Raw genomic sequence first — 19270 nt, 5'->3', positions numbered from 1 at the left:
GATGATCTTTAAGGTCCCTTCCAACCCAAACCCTTCTATGATTCTCTGATATTACAAAGAACAAAGAATAAATCTTATTTATTAGCAGAGCAGGTGGGGAAAAACCAACCCATCTTCTTCAAACCCAAAAATTTTCTCCTATGCCAAATGAAATTATAGTGTATATATATTAACCAAAGCTTCATCTCACATTCAAGAAGTAGATGGATTTGGTTTCTTAAGTTTGTGTTTGGCAAATAAGCCAGAGAGTTTTGATTTTAAGGAAATTACGTACAAAGCTACTGTACTGCATACATATCCAGGTGCATTTCTGTTCACAGTGAGCTTGGTAAGAAAGGTGAGAACGTGGGAGGATTGCTGGGGTAACTTATAACCTTTGTGGATAAAGTAGTTTACAAAGTTAATAGTTGTCCAAGCTCTCAAAGCCAGCAGGAACAGAATTTTCTGTAGTACAACAGCATAGGCTGTTATGACTATGACAGGAGGCATTACCTCATTAATTTTTTTCTGAAATTCTTCTATTTTTTCATTTCTTCGTGCTAGTCCTTCATTCAGCATATCATGCTGAGACTCAATATTTAGGAGTTCACTTTCCAGTTTTGATTTTTCCTAGATAGAAAGGAAAAAGATGGCAATTTTTCTTAACAGGATCATCAACTTTCCAGACATTCAGAACCAGTTCTGTTCCAGATGAATTGTATTTTTCTGATTAAAAAACCTAAATATTTTCTTCTCAAATGTCACTTATCTACTATTATTGCCAATTTGCATGCAATGATTAGAGTTTTAGTAAGTAGGAAAGCAAATTACATCTTAAGTATCATTTCAAGTTCATTTTGACTTAGATTTCCAAAGGTTACTACACGATAAACCAAGCTTACCAGAAATTCAAATTTAGAAACATAAAATAAAAAAAGGCTCCTATAAACTACTTTGTAATCTTGTTTCTTACGCTTTATAAATTCCTCAGTCATAACTGCTGTATGTGAAACAAATTGAAGTTAAAAAACTATGTAAGGAAGTAGTATTACTTCAATGCTAATTACAGTCCAGGTAAAAAAATACCATTATTAAACATGAAAATTATAAAGGCTTAGTACTATACCGTGTAGAGATTACCAAGATGTTTCTTTTGAATAAGTTCTAATTCACTCTGTGAATATTTGAGTCGCGTCTGAGTTCCGTGGCACTGAGCACGCAACTGCTTTAAGTCAGCCTCCTTACGTTTGATCTTCATTAAGTCCTAGGAAAATATTACAATGTGAGAAGAGAAAAGCAATTCAAACAAAAGGCGACTTATTTGGAAATCACTCATTTTCTAGGTTTATGTGCTACATAAAGCTCGCCTCACTGACACAGGCCCCATTGAAGGTAAATCACAGAACCATAGAATGGTTTGGGTTGGAAGGGACCTTAAAGATCATCCAGTTCCAACCCCCCTGCCATGGGCAGGGACACCTTCCACTAGACCAGGTTGCTCAAAGCCTCGTCCAACCTGGCCTTGAACACTTCCAGGGAAGGGGCATCCACAGCTTCTCTGGGCAATCTGTTCCAGTGCTTCACCACCCTCTCCGGGAAGATCTTCTTCCTGATATCTAATCTAAATCTCCCCGCTTTCAATTTAAACCCGTTCCCCCTTGTCCTGTCACTACAGGGCCTTGAAAAAAGTCCCCCTCCGGCCCCTCCTCACCTGGTCCTCTTTTTTTCCCTTTTTAAAGATGGGGGTTATGTTTCCCCTTTTCCAGTCAGTGGGAACTTCACCAGACTGCCATGACTTTTCAGAAGTGATGGATAGAGGTTTCGCAACTCCATCCGCCAGTTCTTTCAGGGCCCGCGGATGTATTCCATCATGTCCCATGGACTTGTGCACCTTCAGGCTCCTCAGGTGTTCCCAAACCTGATCCTCTCTAACCATGGGTGGCTCTCCATTCTCCCAGTCCCTGCCCTTGTCTTCCCTGACTCTGGGGGTATGGCTTGTACCCTTGCCAGTGAAGACCGAGGTGAAAAAAACCATTAAGCCCCTCGGCCTTCTCCATATCCTGGGAAACCAGCTCTCCCGTTTCCTTCTGCAGAGGGCCCATATTTTCCCTGACTTTGTTTTTATCCCTTGTGTACCTATCGAAGCCCTTCTTGTTGGCCTTGATGTCCCTGGCCAGGTTCAATTCTGTCAGGGCTTTGGCTTTCCTAACCTGATCTCTGACCTCTTGGACAACTTCTCTGTAATCCTCCCAGGCTCCCTGTCCCTCCTGACAGCATTAGTCATATTCAATAGTCATTTTTGTAACGAATTTATTTCTCAGTAGAAAGCAGATGCTTGCAAATTCCTAAATACGTACTGTATTCCTTATCCAAAGTAACTAGAGGTATGACAAATTATTTTATGCTGCAGTGGATTTGGTCCATGGAAATACTTTCATGCTGACAGAATGTATCAGCTTTTTCCCCAGAAGTCATCAGGTACTTTGAACAACAGCTCTTGTTCCTTGAAGAAACTTGTTTCAACAAGTGTACTCCTGGTTGTCCACCTCTGTGTTATATCAGCCAACCCACCAGCTCAGGACAGAGACCACAATTGATTATAATGAACTACAAGAGGATAAACAGCTAATATACCCTGTCTGCATCTTTTAGAAGTTTTGAAAATCCGCTTTTTAGAAAATAATCTTCCCATAGCTGAATTAAATTAGATTAAATTTTTATTCCTTTATGCCTTCGGCAGTTAAGTGCTTTTTAACAGACATACCTTCAACTCATTAATCAAGCTATCTCTTCTTTCTTTCATGTTATTAATTTCTTTATCATCCCAACATCTAGCTTTAAATCTTAAATCACTTGATCCTCCAGAAATCACTCCAGATTTCAAAAACAAAGTTCCATCAAGAGCCACTGTCTGGAAGGAAAAAAAAAAAAAATTAAAACCTCCACAAAGCAGACGAAATATCCCATGAACCAGTGCACCAAGATACGGTAGTCAAACAAGCAACAGCCACATGCGAGCTGCACCCCAACTTTTTTCCTCTTCCAAACCTGCTAACATGAAATACATGACGCCACAGAAGAGTCTGCTGCTTCTTGGCACTAGTCACATTTTGGTGTTAATACAAGTGATTAGAAAAGGAAATTAAATTGTGTATTTGTGAAATTAATAGGAGACAATTGTGTATACACTTGCAACTTGGAAGGTGATGTCTGGCTCAGTAGAACAAACCAAGCCATGTGGTAACGGAGTGAAGGGAAACCACTCATTTGTAAACACAGAGTGTAAATTCTAGTAAGGAGCTTGGATGTTTTTGTGACTTAACCTGGATTCCAGGGAAACATGATTTTACATTTGCCTTCAACTTAAAGCTGTATAAATCATGATTTCAGAAGGTTCACTAAGTGCATAGAAGGGCTCTACAGACCAGGAGAGCAACAGAGATATGGATAAGAACAACTGCAGGAAGAGACAAAGGCACTTCCAGTTCTCAATACAATTTACATCCTCAACTAAGAGATATTTTAAAGAATTTTTGAAAGCACAGAAAAGCTAGCAAGTTTGTGGTTTTTAAATCAGACAGTTTTAAGAACAGGATTATCCCTCCTTCCTCCTCTTCATCAAAAAGACCATACCAAGAAACATCTTTGGACACCAACAATCCTCTAATAGGTCTCCTTTTCCCAGGAAATAATATAATCATGCTACCATACTGAGGAAAACATAGCCATGTGAAATATCTGGAGTGTTATTTATGTGGTAATAGACTAGACAGCGTAGCACCATTCTGTGTTTATCTGCAATACTTTGTGAGTATATTTAGAGAAGAATTATTTAAATGGCATCCAATACATAACTGCAATGAAAACGTGCAAAAAAGTTCAGCTTCTTACCTTCAGCCTTACTGGTCCATCAAATGCTATTTGTTTTGCTTCTTTAACTGTTTCACAGACCAAGCCGTTCCCACTTACAAACTGAATCACTTTTTTTAGTGGAGCAAATGGAGTTTGTACAACATCCACCATCATTTTAGCTCCTTTTATTTCTCTTAACTTTTCGTTGATTGGTTTAACCTGTAAAGCAAATAAGCAGTGTTTAGAACCCATGTTGTAATAGCAAAGCATGTCCAGGTCTGAGTAGTCTGGGACAGGATGGACAAGTCAAAAGGATGGGGGTCTCAGTCGCTACAAGACTAGAAACAGATTTAGCTTTCATATTCTGTGTATCTACAGTCCTGAAATCTGTACAGCCTGTTTCACTGTGCATCCAAGGAGAGTACAATAATGCATGGGGAATAAACGAGTTGAAGATGTGCACAGGGCAACAATCTTCTTGGTATCATGGAGACACGGTGCAATGGCTCCACAATGGGAGTGCTGCAGTGGAGGGATAGAGGCTCTTTAGGAAGGACAGGCTGGGAAGATAAGGAGATGGGGTTGCCTTGTATGCAAGACAGAACAGCTGGAATGCACAGCGCTCTGCTTGGAGAAGGATGAGCAGCCAACTGAGAGCTCTCAGGTAAGGACTGAAGAAAGAACTGCTAAAGGTAACATTATGGTGGGCATCTGCTACAGGTCCCCTGATCAGGAAGGCCAAGTGGATGAGGCCTTCCACAGACAGTTAAACAGTGGCACATTCACAGGCCCTGGTCCTCATGGAGGGCTCGAGCCACCCTGATATCCGCTACGGGACAACACAGTAGGGCACAAGCAATTCAGGCAGTTCCTAGAAAGCGTAGATGACAGCTTCCTCACCCAACTGACAGAAGCCAATGAGGAGAGGTGGTCTGCTAGACCTCATACTCGCCAACAAGGAGAGGCTTGCTGGGGATGGGAAGGTCAAAGGCAGCCCTGGCTGCAGTGAGCACAAGATAGGCGAGTTCAGGATCCTGAGGAGGGAGCAGGACAAAAGGCAAGCTCACAACCTGGGCTTCTGTAGAACAGACTTTGGCCTCTTCAAACATCTTGGTAGAGTCCCATGGGATAAGTCCCCAGAGTGAAGAGGAACCCAAGAATGCTGGCTAACGGTCAAGGATCACCTCCTCCAGCTCTATGAACAATCGTCCCAATGAGCAGGAAGTCAGGCAAAAATTACAGGAGGCCTGCGTGGATAAACATGCAGCTCCTGGCAAAACTCAAACACAAGAAGGAAGCACACAGAGGTAGAATCTGGGAGGAATATAGAGGCACTGTCCAAGAAAGCAGATAAGGGGATAAGCAGACAAGGAGTCTGGAACAAGGAAGATGGACCCTTGATGGAAAGGTATCAGGCCAGGGCATACATAAATACAGGCACCCTCATGTGATGCAGCCATCTGTGCTAAAGGACCTGGCTGATGTCACTGCAAGAACACCCTCAATAATATCTGAATGACCATGGCAACTGAAAGAGGTGCCTAAGGACTGGAGAAAAAACAAGCGTCACTCCCATGTTCAAAAACGGGCAAGAACTATTCCTAGAAGCCATTCCAGGCACATGAATGACCAGAAAGTCTTGGAGGAGTAGTCAGCATGCATTCACCAAGCTGGTCATGTCTGACCAATGTGATAGCCTTCTACAATGAAATGACCGCCCTGGTAGATGATGGGAGGGCAGTGGATATTGTCTACCTAGACCTCAGTAAGTCTTTCAACTCTGTCTGCCATAAGATCCTCAGAGAAGCTGATGAAATACAGACTAGATGGACAGACAGTGAGGTGGACTGAGAACTGTCTGAACAGACAGGACCACAGGATGGTGACTGGTGGCACAAAGTCCAGTTGAAGGCCAGTAACTAGTGATGTCAATACTGGGACCAATCCTGTTTAAAACCTTCATTAATCACCTGGATGATGGGGATTGTGTGCTGACGAACTAAATGGGAGATATGTCAGATGGTCATGCTGCCATCCAGCAGGACCTCAGCAGGTTGGAGAAATGGGCCAGCAGGAACCTCATGAAGTTCACTTCACAAGTGTTATGCCCTAACACTTAAGCCTCTTTTACTTAAGCTTAAATGAGCCAATACCAACATTTACAAGTACAATAACTTGCTGATGACAGGAAGAAGAAAAATGTACTTACATCAAGGTAATCCAAGGCCAGAAAAGTTTCAGGCTCGGCTCTTTCTTGTTTTAGGAACAGAATGCAATCTCTTGCTGTTTTTTCAGAGGCAACAACAATAGCAGTCATATATTTGCTGAATACCTTGGTAACTGCAAGCTGGTATTTTTTATGAATAGGATGACACAGGTCAAGCAGTCTTCCAAACTGAAGATAAAAATATGAAGAAATATTAATATGTTACTTAAGATACCAAATAACATTCCTACATACAAGATACTGAAGTAGCAAGAGGAAAATACGTTACATATCTACCAGCTGTGCTCTTGCAATGGCTGCCCATCAGAAAAAAAGCAATTTGGATTGACAACTGGTACAATTTCTACATGTCTTAAATCTGATGGGATTTAATATTTCCCCCTGACATTACAGTTATATATCTCAGCGTTTTACTCACAACCTCTAGCACAGACTTCCACAAGTAAGACAGAGTGACAATAGCAAAGTTAGCTAAGCATTGTTTTTGGAGAGAAAGAAAGTAAGATCTTTGCATGACAATAAGGTCTTACATAAATACAACTGTTAACTGGAAAATGGTAGCAAGAGAGGCACTATTCCATTTTCCACCCAAAAAAGAATTATCTGCTTACTTTAGTAGCATGAAAAGAATAAAAACTGTTTTTCTTGTACTGCATAATCCAAATAATCAAGCCTGTTTTGCCATATATTGAAATAACATCTCCATAGAAAAATTATTAGTTCTTTGCTGTGCATACTCCCTAAAGATCTTTTGTTCCATTTCTGTAACTGTAGGGACTGTTGACCTTTCCCTGAATGATTAAAGCTACTAATGCACATTTTAAACATTATAACCTGCAAATTTATGCAAGAACAATTTTTCTGCTTGTTTACATGTAGGTACTGCTCTCCTCTTGCACAGCTATAGTTCTATCCTTAGCAAATTTAAACAAATGAGAACAGAAGGACAACCAATAAGAGCTGTAGTCATTCACAGTATTGTCTCCTGAAAGACAGAATGGAGATAATTCCCAGCAGATGAAATCATGGCCTACTTTCCTGCCCTTCCCTTGGCAAATGATTTCCTTTTTCTGAAAAGCAGCAGAAGCAACGATAACGCCCCACAATTGGTTGGGTTATTCAGTTTCCTGGTTTTCTCACACAGCATCATCTGCTTGGATGTTTCTGTCTGAAACATTGCATGTCTGAGCTGCAAAACTACACAGAGGATCTACGCGCTTTTAGACACCGGCATTTCAGTCCAGATAGAACGCCAGACTTCTGTGAGAACATCTACTGACAGCCCAACTGAATCTGTAGCAACAGCAGTCTTGACAATTCAACCTACCAATGTAGGAATGCCATACTGAAAACTAAACCGCAAAAATCGGACAATTTTTTAGCAGGAATCACATTGCTGGGCGGCTATTCTAGTACCAGCAATGTTCACCAGCCATTATGAGAACGTTTTAACAGAAGAACAGCAGCTTTAAAATGGGTGCAAAAACTAAACATTCAGAAGCAGTGTGCCATTTTTTGCCTATGAATTCCAGAAGAACACTACCAAGATTTCCTCCAGTTCTGCCCCAGTATTTAGTGGACTACCAGAAGATGCAATGGGTCATGGCCCTTCCATCCTGAGACTTTAATTTGGATGGTGTTCAGTAATCTGGAGTTAGTACACTGGAGCCTAAGAAGCAGCTCAGAAGGGACTCTGTTACCTCATACGCTGATGTTGGGAAAAACATTGCAGGAACATGGGTAACTGAAGCAGGTATCATTAAGACTTCCTGTCATGGGATAGTTTAGGTAACCAATTCAACTTAATCACATCTGTAAGTACTCTTAAGTTTGCAGCTCCTAAAGCTGAACAACAGAACATCCTGAACAGCAGCTCTCCCTTAAGCCAGCAAGATATCACTAGTGTGATCCAGTTCTTTTCAAACAGAGATATAACACAAAGTGAGCAAGAAGAGAGAGACCAGTTATCTCTTTGATTTTTCTGGAACACCGTGTTAACATGGATGAAAAAATTCTGAAGGACACCTGAAAAGCAGAGTTATCTTTTGAGAAAACAGTAGGATCAGACACTTGCCAGATTCAGGGAAGGTTTTACAAGAGACCAGGAAGCAAAGAACAACTGAAAACATTTTAATTTTTATGTTCTTATGGCAGCACTAGGAAACAGAGATATATCACCTTCTAAACTCATGGGGGGACAGGGAAGAAGATTCCCAGCATGTACATCTCAACTGACCATGTATAATCAAAAAGAACTGATTACACTGAGACATATTCAGAGACCGACTAAGCAATTGATTAGATTTATTCAAATGTTCTTATTTGGAATGGCTCCCAGTGTTGGAGTAAAATATGTAATTGTCAATAAAAAGGTGTAAATATGCTTTCTAAAACAATGTCTGCTGACAATTCAGAATCAATGCACAAAACACCCAATGGCATTACTGAAGAGTAATTTAAGTAAAATATGGTAACAGATAAGCAAACACAGACTACTTGGTAACAAAAATCTCATACACCTAAACAAAACTGTCCTTTGGAAGAAGTACTCCCTCTGGAATAAACGGTCTCACAATAAACTTCCCATTCATTTGTTCAAAACAAGTCAAAAATCATGTTTGAGGACCAAAGAAAACAAAAATCAAAAAGAATAAATTAAATACTACAAAACTACACAAGGGATCATATTCTTTGATGCAAGCACTAATCTGTCTATTTCTGGAAACGGTGAAAAATGATGACAGTATATGCTACTATTTTTTCAATATAATACTATTTCACCAAGTACACTCCAGCAAGCATAAAATGTTTAATGTAATATTCAAGACAGTCCAATTACTCTAGCTGCTTACTCAGTTCCAAGCAGAATCCTTAATTCTAAAGTAAGGCATATAAATGAGGCCACTGAATTACCACAGAACCCGGGTATAGTCTTTTGAGACTTTCCAGGATCTCCGCTCTCATTTGCTGACGCCTTCCTTCATGGTAATCAATTCTGGCATTCTGCAGTTCACCAACGACTTTATTCAATTCTTCGTTCACTTCAGCCATTCGCATTGTTGAATTTTCCATTTCCTCAGTTAGCGCCTCCTCTTGCTGTTTTTTCTGTGCTAATGATTCACTTTGAACAGAAGCAAAAATAGGAAAGCAATTTACTATTTCATTTATACAAGTTTTTAGATTATATAATTAAAGTAGTTCTATGGTCACAGACTATGAAAATCATTAAAGATTTTAAGTATCTATAAGAAGCTACTTATACAAGTTGCATTCTGTAGTATAAGCTACTTATAAGGTTTCAAAATTGAGTTCAAGCAAGAGTTTTGGCCTGTGTAACATGCAACCATGCTGTTTTATCCTCCATGAAGAAAAGGTCTGATACGGTAAAACTAAGAAGGACTGAGAATCCTTATGCAAAATTATGACTCTACACACTTACCCAAGTCACTAAGGCTCTACCACACTCTACTACAGCTACTTAAACTAATTTTGCATCATCCCAATCACATTGGGTCTGCTGCTCCCTGCCCACAGCAGAACTTTGTTCAGTATACGGACAGCATTAAGCCAAATCATCCATTACAGCTGCATAAGAAAAGTTGAGAAAAAAAATGTCTGGGTATCACCCACTCTGACCTCCTCCACAAAACACTGGCTCATGCCAAGTTAGTTCAGGCTGCTCGGTAGAGGGCTTATTTCACAAAGAGTAAAAGTCAGGTGGAAGACGAGACGCAGGAAGCAAGAACGGAGCTCTGGTCCTAATACACAATGCAAATAGTCATGCTTTCTACAGCAGCGGAGCTACAAACTGCCCTGTTCTCTTGCTAAGAATTTGAACATTAACAGCCCCACCTGTAGTGACGTAATTTGCACTTACACTAAATTAGAACCAATTATAAAACTGCCTTCAAACAAAATATGGATGAACCATCAAACTTCCAATTTTATTTTGACAGCTAAAGTAACTAAAATATCAATTAGGATTAGTAAGAATTCTACTTCTTATTAAAGTTTTAAATAATGGAAAAGAATTAGAAACCTGCTACTTCAGATGAAAACATGATACACAAGAAATCCAATTAGCCTTTAATTTTTTAAACATACGTGCATATCTTGGCATATTCTTCCAACTTCTCTATTCGTTTTTTATGCTCTTCTATCTGTTCCACCGTCTGTTTTATGTTTCCCTGCATCGATCACAGATAGCATGTGTGAAAAACAAAACAGAGGAAAATGATGTATTTAGAGCAAGATAAAAAGCTCTTAATTCAGAACAGTAACTGAGGCAGATCTCTTCTTCCTTGTTGGTATTTCATGCTGAAGTAACAGCATCTCTCTTTCAGTCGCAGATGCCAAACTGCACTATGAATAGTAGAGGAAAATTATTCTGTCAAGCCCATTACTGGATTTTTCATGTCAGCTACAGTTAAGAGAAAGCCTCTGAAGCACAAAGAATCATGACACCATGAAATAAACCAACTTTAAGCACAGTGTTAGTAAATGACAGGTGTTAAAACAAAAAAGGTGCTTTTCTTTGCCTAATAGAAACTTTTTCTTAAGAAGGACACAAAGAAGTTGACAGAGGTTCCAGCCTGACACAAAAGCATTGCACTAAAGAACAAGCCAACAGCGAAACAAGTATTTTCAGTTACTCAAATTGAGGAAAAATCTATTAACTAAAGCAAACAAAAGAAAAAAAGATATTTACCTACATGTTTTATTAAGCCTTAATTCAACTTCTGAAATCCTGGTCATTTTTTGAATAGCTCTGGGGATGGAGAGCCCACCTCCTCTTTGTGTGCTCACTTCAATGTCTCACTGTCCTTGAGAGGAAACAGTTTACCTAACAGCTATTTGGAATTTCTCACGGTTTAAGTTGTGTCTGTTGTCTCCCATCCTATCACTGTGCAACTCTAGAAAGAGCATTACTCTATCTTATTCATGCCCTCCCATCAGGTAACTGCAGACAGCAGGAAGGTTTCCCCTTCGCCTTCAGAGAGTGGCTCTCTGCTGGGCTCACCACAGGACGATAACATCTGTCTCATACTGGGGAGTCCAGAACCAGACAGATCATGCTAGATGTGGTCACATACGTGCCGAATTGTGAGGAGTCATCACCACATGTCAGTAGCACAGATAAGTAATGCCAATTCTGCATGGTCAGACATGCATTTTAAGGAACTCAAGTATCCCTTATTTCCTTCTCAACAGGACAATGGGACTTTCAGAGTTTTAGAAGTGAAATAAATTGGATTGCTTGTGCTTCTAAATACTAACCAGCTTTTCCTGGTAACTAAAACTTTAAAAAAAAAAAAGGTAGTATTGTGTCAAGAGCGAATGGATGTACAAACATTAACTTAAGATATCACAGCAAGGATGACTTTACATTCTCGTAGATAGACAGTAGAATATAGACTTTTCCATATAAGCAAGTTTGTATGTACAAGAATGAGGCATTAGGAACTCTACAACTGGTAAAGTCTTATCTGATGGGATTTTTAAAAAGTTTTCTGAACATAAGGAGTCTCCTCTGAACCTTGACTCTATAACCAAATGGTGAAGAAAAAAATGCATGTTACCTCTCACTTCTTAGTAGGTGATAAAGATGGAAGGTTAGCATAGTTTGAAAAAAAGGCAAGAAAACCCTGAAGCACCTAAGAGGGCAAGGTTTCCAGCAAAAGACAGATTGTCAGCTCAGAAGCAGAAAGGACAGAAGCTATCAGAAGCATCATGCGAAGTTGAACAATGAGCTGGGGAAGAATTTTTCTGAGACAGAAGATCAGGCACAGGGATGAAATCATAGTAAAAAATGTAGATATCTTATCGCTACATGTTTGGATCTGCAATGAGCCAAAATAAATGGGAAACAAAATGACAGCAATGACCTGTATTCATGTAAAACACTCTGCCTCTGAAAGTGCAATAGAAGAGCAGATCCCGCAGGGATTTTTCCAACTACAACACTCATACACACAACTAACCTTAAAAGAATCTTCGCAAAAAGGTAGCTGTGATCAAAATAAACCTCTAAAGGGTTGTACATCTGTATGATGCTCACACATCAGGAGGACATCTCCAAGGAAAACTACGCTTACAAAACCAGGAACTGATTACAGTTAAGCACATGTTCTAATGTTCTAAGTAACTAAAATACTAGAGCCAAATCTTTCCAAACCAAATCCTCATTGTCGGTCCACACAACCATTCTCTGAACAAATTTAGAAGCCATTTTGCTAAACCTGTTGCAATATGAAAATTGAACCAACACTTGTGAGCTACCTACTTAGCTGAGAGCTTGTGCATGTCAAAGTATTTAACACATTTATAACATGGGGAGGTGGAGAGAAACATTTTTCTCAAAAAACAATTCTAGCTTGATACAAATACCTCAACTTCTTTTTTCTTCCTCCGATTAAGTTTCAGCCTTTCTTGATCTCCTTTTTCCTCCCAGAGAAGTTTTTCTAGCTGCTGAGTTAGTGTAGCTACTTTCTTTCTTGAAATTTCCTTCAGCTCTTTATAGCGTTCCAACTGCATAAATAACAAAAGCAAAGTCACTCCACTGAAAGTGGGAAGACTCACACTGTTACAGTCTCAATTAGTAATTGCCTACTTTAATGATAATTAAGATTATGGAAAAAAAGCCAATTCTCCGTAAGACCTTGTTAGCTACTAATCACATTTCAGAAGTTACAGTTTATTAGAGAAAGAGTCAACCCAAGGCTTACACTGCTCGTCTATGGTCTTGCTTTTGACTTCTAACGACTCCTATTTTTCAGGAAAGTGTGAAGCTTACAGTGCCCATAGTCAATCTTAAGATTAATATTAAGATTTTGCACAACTCAAAGTCAGTGCAAGTTTTGGTATTTGTAATTACAGCATTCTCGTGTTACAACTATTTTTAAGGTAAATATAAACATTTTAAACAATCCTGCAAAGTTAGGACTAACTGACCAAATGCCTCTGAAGTGCAGAGCAGGAAGGTTCACAAACTAAAAGATCAACCCTGCAGGTTCTGCATTAATGGCTCAGAAGTTATTTTAAGGAAGAGATGGTGGATACTTAGTTTTAAAAGCATTTCTGGCCATATGGTTGCAAAGATAGCCTCTTCGAATCTCAGTTTACTGTCAAGTGATGTAGTCCTTTCCTTCTAAAATAACTTAAAATAGCTCACAAAGGAGCTTAGATTCCGACCCACAGCAGATGGTATACATACTACCAAGTCTTGTGTTTTTTCCTAATTGAGGACATATTTCTGCATCTCCGCTGACAAGCCATTTCTCAAAAATTACCCTGAGACTCTATTGGATGTTTTCTATCCTACCTGCCCACAGTGTACCCTGTGGACATCTGTGAAGAGAGGGAAAAACACAAAGCAGAGAGAACAACCTAGCCATGGACAATAACATGTAGCTATAAGCCTAACTCACAAGTGACAGCCCCTTCGGAAGTTTCCATTAAACTGTTCTCAACTTCTTGTTCACTGAAGTTCACTGCTTTCCCTAACAAGGTATCTCACATGGCTTACATGCACTTTGCACCCTGGAAGAGATGCTTACTGGTTCTAGTCTCACAATTCTGAATTTCTAAATCTCTGTGCAATTTAGATTTACTTTCTATAAGTGTTCCACATTTGGAACTTCTGTAAGATCTGACCTCCCCCTCCCTCCACCCCCAAAAGGAGACAACCCACTCTCCCAAAAGGCTGCATCAACATTTCTTTTAATCCAATGAAACAGTCTCTGAATACAAGGTTACAATTTTCTTTTTGTTTGACCTTAAGAGCAAAGAGATCATTAGAAATTACAGGTTATCGGTGAAACAATAGTTTCTCTGTCATCCTGGGGATTTCTGGACTGCACAAGTAAACAGTACTTTTTGGCCTCCCAATTCACCTGGCTTTCTCCCAGCTCAATATCTGCTGCTCTCCGCAACATCTTTTCTTCAGCTTTCTTTTCAAACACTCTCCACACCCTCTCAATATCATTCAGTTCTATCTCTAGTTCTTTTATATCCTGTTTTTCCTTATCACAGGATTTCTCCTTGTCCCTTAGAGATTTTTTTGACATTTCTACTTTCTTGATTTGGTAGGAAGTATTTTCCTTTGCTTTTATATAGAGGGGTCTCTGCTGAATCAGTGATGCTTCCAGAGTCCTAAAAAAACAAAAAACAAACAAACAAAAAAACCCACCAAAAAACCCAGAACAAAACACCCCAAAAAACCACCCACACACAAACAACAAACAAAAAATCCCAAATTTAAAAAAAAAAACAAACCACAAACAAAAAACACAACCAACCACCATAAAATTCTTCCAAAATAACAAAAAAAAAAAAGAGAGAAAAAGAACAATAAACCCCCTCCCAACCACACATGCAAATAAGCAGTCATCAGCTGTAAGGTTACTGAGCCACAGGGTATTTCTTTTTTAACTGTTGGTTTTTTTAATATCCACTGAAAACAGAAGTTTAAGTAGTGAAGCATGATCTTTTATAAAATTTAATAGCAAACAAGTACATATATAACAAAATTACTGACAACCTGAGCATGTGGTGGCAGTGAAATCCATCTCTAGACAGTACTTCAGTAAACTGCTACAACCTGACTTCCACAGCATTTTTCACCCACCTGCTTCAGCAGTAAATGCATGCCTGCCAAGCAATTCCCACTACAGACTACGCTGTAACTCAACCATCAGAGAATTTGATTGGAAAACCTACTTCATTTCTCTTTCCATGTGCTGGTGGTCTCTGTTTAGTACACCAAGCTCTTTTTTCTTGGCTCTAAATGAATCTTCTGCTGCAGAAAGAGACATTTTCTTGATACTAGCCTCCATATTCTTTTCATCCAAACTTTTTTTCACGAAGTCAATGTTTGTTTCGTTGTGATAAAGCTTGAAAAGCTGCAGCTGTATCCTTTCTTCATCCAGTTCCTTGAGAAGCATCTGGTAATGGTCTGCCTACCAATATTAAAGTTTTATTTATGGTTTATAAAAAAGATTTTTAATCATTAGCAGTCTCATTTCAAGTCCAAAGTGATGTAAGAGAACGTACCATTAGCTGTAATTCCACTGATGTGCACTAATCATAAAACTCAAACAGGTAAGTCAACACTTAAATATACTGGCAAACCTACACTTTCATCTACGCAGATTTTATTGTATGTGTTCCTTGACCCTTGTAAATGACACTAAATTATTATATGGTATAGTGTACCAAAAAAAATATTAGATGAAAAATAGGATTTTTTTTTTTAAAGTTCATAAAAGGTACAAATCTGAGATCTTAAGATGCAAAAAAGGAATAACTTTGAGTTACCTCCTCTTTCTCTATCTTTGCTTGTTTGCGTTCTGCTGCAATACTTTTTTTCTTGTTATAATTAAACTGTGCATCTTCTTCCGCTTGCTGCATTTTTTTCTTTTTTTGCTCATATTCTTCAGCGTATTCCCATGAATTACTGATCTGTTCAAAAAGTTGAGTTCTCTCCTTCGGCTTCTTCATTGCAATCGATTCTACTGTTCCCTATAACAATATTGCCCAAAAAAAAAAATTAAAAGAAAAAAGCAGCACTGTAGACCATTATGTTGTCTGGTGAACTTCTTTAAGAGCACACAATACAGATTTATTATCCCTGGATATATTTATGGTTAACAGAATCAGATGTAAATATTTTTAGATTCAAACCCAAGGAAAAAGGTTTAGCAGGAAAAGGAGTATCACCTAGCCATCTCTCCTAATTAAATAGCATCACTGAAATTTGTAGAATGTCAACTACAGTCTATGAAAAACATATTCAAACTAAATCAACCCGTGCAAATCAGTGAACAGTATCGCAATGATAAAAATAAGTCTTCTTAGCCTCTTTAAAGGAACTGAAATGCACCCGTAAACTAACACCCTCCCTCCCAGTATTTCAAAAGTGAAACAACCGAAATCAATGCACTCGAAGATCGCATAACTCCCAGGGTTAACGGGTGCAGAATTTTTGTCCAAGTGTTAGCTGCTCCAACCTTCACTGATCTGAAGGAGTTACTGTTTTCAGTAAAGTGTAGGAAACAAGTCTTGTGATTTTCTGTTTGTATAGTGAGCAAAGGCCCTCATCAAGGAAACTATTATCACAATAGAACTCCACATACAAGGTTTCTATAAAAGGGAAAAATCAGTTCTTCCTTGGGAATTTTCCTCAGCAACTGCAAGGAAGACAATCCTGTGAAATATATTCATCACAAGCATATGGCATTTCTGACATATTGTTATATACTTGTGAACTAATGACCCACTAGGATTTTCTTAATCTTAACAAAAAATCATATAGATTTTCACAGATCTTGCTTAATAGGAGTCCTTTAAGATAAAGTTATCTTTTCTTATTTATAATACTCCCAGAATTTAAAACACTAAATGTTTATAATTAGAGACCCACATTTTCTTATACACTCTGAGTAACACAAGTACTCAGCTTTTTCCATATTAGCTTCTTTCCCACTAGTGCAGTTATGTGCGCACAACCCCTATTATTTCCATTTCGCAGTCTTGTAATTCTTGGCCAACACCAGAAGAAGTGTATTGGCTTAAAACTAGCTAAGAGTGCCCTCTTTCCTGTCAAAGAGATAACTGTGTGCTCTTACAATCTCAGCTTTTATTTTCTTTATGAAGTACTTGAAATGCTCACCTGAAAAACAAGACAATTCCTAGCTTTGACAAGTATGCCTATTTTTTCAAGCTCAGCTATGTAAGTAGATCGGCTGACAGGTTTATCATTGAAAAGAAATTCAGAACAACTACCTAAATGAGGAAAGAAATAAAAATTACAATGAAATGGCTGCAACACAAAATCCAAAGGAAAAGAACTCAGCCAGTGGAACAATTTAGCTAAGCAAATTCCTCAAAGAAGAAATTAGATTGCAATTAACTTCCATTCCAATAATTCCATTTTTCTGTATGAAGATTCTAGTTGCATGCTTCCAGTTGGTACTGACAGATGCTTAAGTGCTCGTGCCTGCAGCAAGGTGTCAGACTCCATTTTCTAGAGCCTACACCATCTACGTATTCCAAGTGATAGGTACAGATCAAATCACAGAGCAAAGAACATATATTAATCACCTGTTTAACTTTTTAATTTTGCCCCAGTATGTTTTTTCAATTTTAACACTTGGCTATCAAAATGCTACTGAAGGACTACTACTCATGGATTTAATCCACCCATGCCCAATATTTGGCATCTGAAATTCAAAGCTGAGTATCCTTGGTCTCTATGTTTTATACATCAGACAACAGAAAGTACATGCAGCAGAATCTACCACTTACCACGGATCACTCTTGAAAATGTTTTTTCTTCCCCATCTTCTTCACAATATACTATCTTCACACTAGCTGTAGAAGAAACTGGTTTTCCAACATGTGCTCCATGAATAAGTTCTCGAACACTTTTAACTCGCAAATTCGATGTCTTTTCACACATCGCAAAACTAACAGCATCCATTATGTTAGATTTTCCTTAAAAAAAAAAATAGGCTTTGGCATGGCAGGAATGAAAGTAAGCATTTGATTGAGAATTAACCGAAAAACATATACATAAATGCAAAAGTCTCTATTAATTCTACCTGTAATTCTTTATTTCACCAAGAAAAAAATATTGAACTTAAGTACATTTCCAAGATGTAACACACTGGTGGTAGCTAAGAAGCCTGTAATGTAGTAAAAACCATCACAAAACTGATTTGTTATTTGTTCACACCTGTTGATCAAATCTTTCTTACACAGGCACCTCTAGAGGTCATTACTTAAACAAAGCCAGCAACATCATAAACCTTACTTGGTAGTCCCTTCACATAATGCAGTCAGTGGGGTTTGCTGCATACACACTATCACATAATTAGATCTTTTCCACTACAACTCCAGTGATCTGAAGCATACAAGTACTCTCCCAGACCCATTTACCACAGCAGAGTTCTCTGATCACACGCCTCAGAAAAAAAATTCTCTTAATTGATTCCTCTTTTTGGTTTTCCCCTGTTGTCTTGAACACTTCTGTTCACAGCTTAATTATTTTCTGCCTTCAACCTTGCTACTTTGGCACTATTTTGATTTATTCTCCAAAATAGCATAAAAGGAAGAATACTAGGGGAAAAATAAACAAAAAACTCAATTCAGAGATTACACAATATTCATATTTTTTGTCCTAAAATTCACATAAAATGTATTCAGATTTAACTGGAAAAGTATCCATGATTTTGAGACTTTCCAATTTGGAACACTGGGGATATGATGATAAAGAATATAATAATCCTAAATAACAGCTACTTACATTCATAGATCCTACTTCAAGTAGATAATTAAAGAAACAACAAGATCTAAAAAGTCTAAATCATTAAATAATTAACAGACTGGGGAAGACGAAATGCAAAGCCCATCCTTGTGGCTCTCTGTTAGGACAATTCTCACCTCCTATCATACTGTTCTCCAGCAAATAAAAGATAAAATCCCACTTGTTGAATGGAGCTTTCCAAAGAAGTGAACCAAACTTTACAGAGTTCCAGCACCCATGGGATACCAGTGTGGGGTCACAGCTACAAAAGCATGGCTCTTGCGGGCTAAACTGCAAAGCTACCAACATCCTCCAAAGCTACTATTTCTTTCCCAAAGGTATTTACTCATACGGCAAAGACCGGAGGCCAAAATCAAGAAGCAGCTTTCCATCGCCACAGTTTACAGCCCAGAGAACTGAAGTAAAACCCTCTTTATGTGTCCTTAGTAAGCTGAACTACGAACCAGAGTGGCAAAGGCAAGGCATACTGTTTGCAAACCACTCATTCTGCAAGGGCTGGTAAGAGTAGAGAATACAACGAGAAATGGAAATTCCTTCAGCCATCCCACCTCTGTCCTTCCATGCTGGAAAATTCTGTACTTTCAGTTAAGGAAGCAGTATCAAACCAGGAGCCTCCAAAACCTTGCTTGTGCTGCTGCCCCGCAGCTGTATACGAGGAGATTTTAGGCAGGCCCAGGAGTCCTTACTTGCCCCCTGCAAAGCCCCGCAGCCCTACTCTTCAGCAGGCCAGCTACTGCCACCCCCGCCCACCCAGTGCTGCGTGCCGGCCCCGTTCCCGCGCCTACACTGCTACTGCCTCCTCCCCCTGAGGCCTGTGGGTTCCCAAAAAAGACCTGGCAAGGACCTCAAAACTGAACCACAGTCCTGACAGCTGCAGTGGCCTCCAG

General features: G+C 39.0%; 1 protein-coding gene across 1 annotated transcript in view; it reads right to left on the bottom strand.

The window, feature by feature from the left end:
- The window catches only part of SMC1B (structural maintenance of chromosomes 1B), a gene marked incomplete at its 5' end in the record, with an annotated part of 21929 nt that extends 4378 nt beyond the window's left edge, over nt 1-17551 (bottom strand). The window contains 13 exons of the mRNA XM_010147740.1: nt 493-609; nt 1106-1243; nt 2744-2890; nt 3871-4050; nt 6041-6226; nt 8972-9179; nt 10163-10245; nt 12446-12586; nt 13951-14209; nt 14777-15015; nt 15374-15577; nt 16728-16840; nt 17363-17551. Coding sequence (XP_010146042.1) covers nt 493-609; nt 1106-1243; nt 2744-2890; nt 3871-4050; nt 6041-6226; nt 8972-9179; nt 10163-10245; nt 12446-12586; nt 13951-14209; nt 14777-15015; nt 15374-15577; nt 16728-16840; nt 17363-17551 — 2204 coding nt within the window. The remainder of the gene's footprint in view (nt 1-492; nt 610-1105; nt 1244-2743; nt 2891-3870; nt 4051-6040; nt 6227-8971; nt 9180-10162; nt 10246-12445; nt 12587-13950; nt 14210-14776; nt 15016-15373; nt 15578-16727; nt 16841-17362) is intronic.
- Between the last annotated feature and the right edge of the window lie 1719 nt (nt 17552-19270).

The sequence above is a fragment of the Eurypyga helias genome, unplaced genomic scaffold (assembly GCF_000690775.1).
Source record: "Eurypyga helias isolate BGI_N326 unplaced genomic scaffold, ASM69077v1 scaffold8980, whole genome shotgun sequence".
NCBI classification, from domain to species: Eukaryota; Metazoa; Chordata; class Aves; order Eurypygiformes; family Eurypygidae; genus Eurypyga; species Eurypyga helias.
The sequence above is the reverse complement of the archived record's forward strand: the minus strand, read 5'-3'. Positions and strand labels throughout refer to the sequence as shown.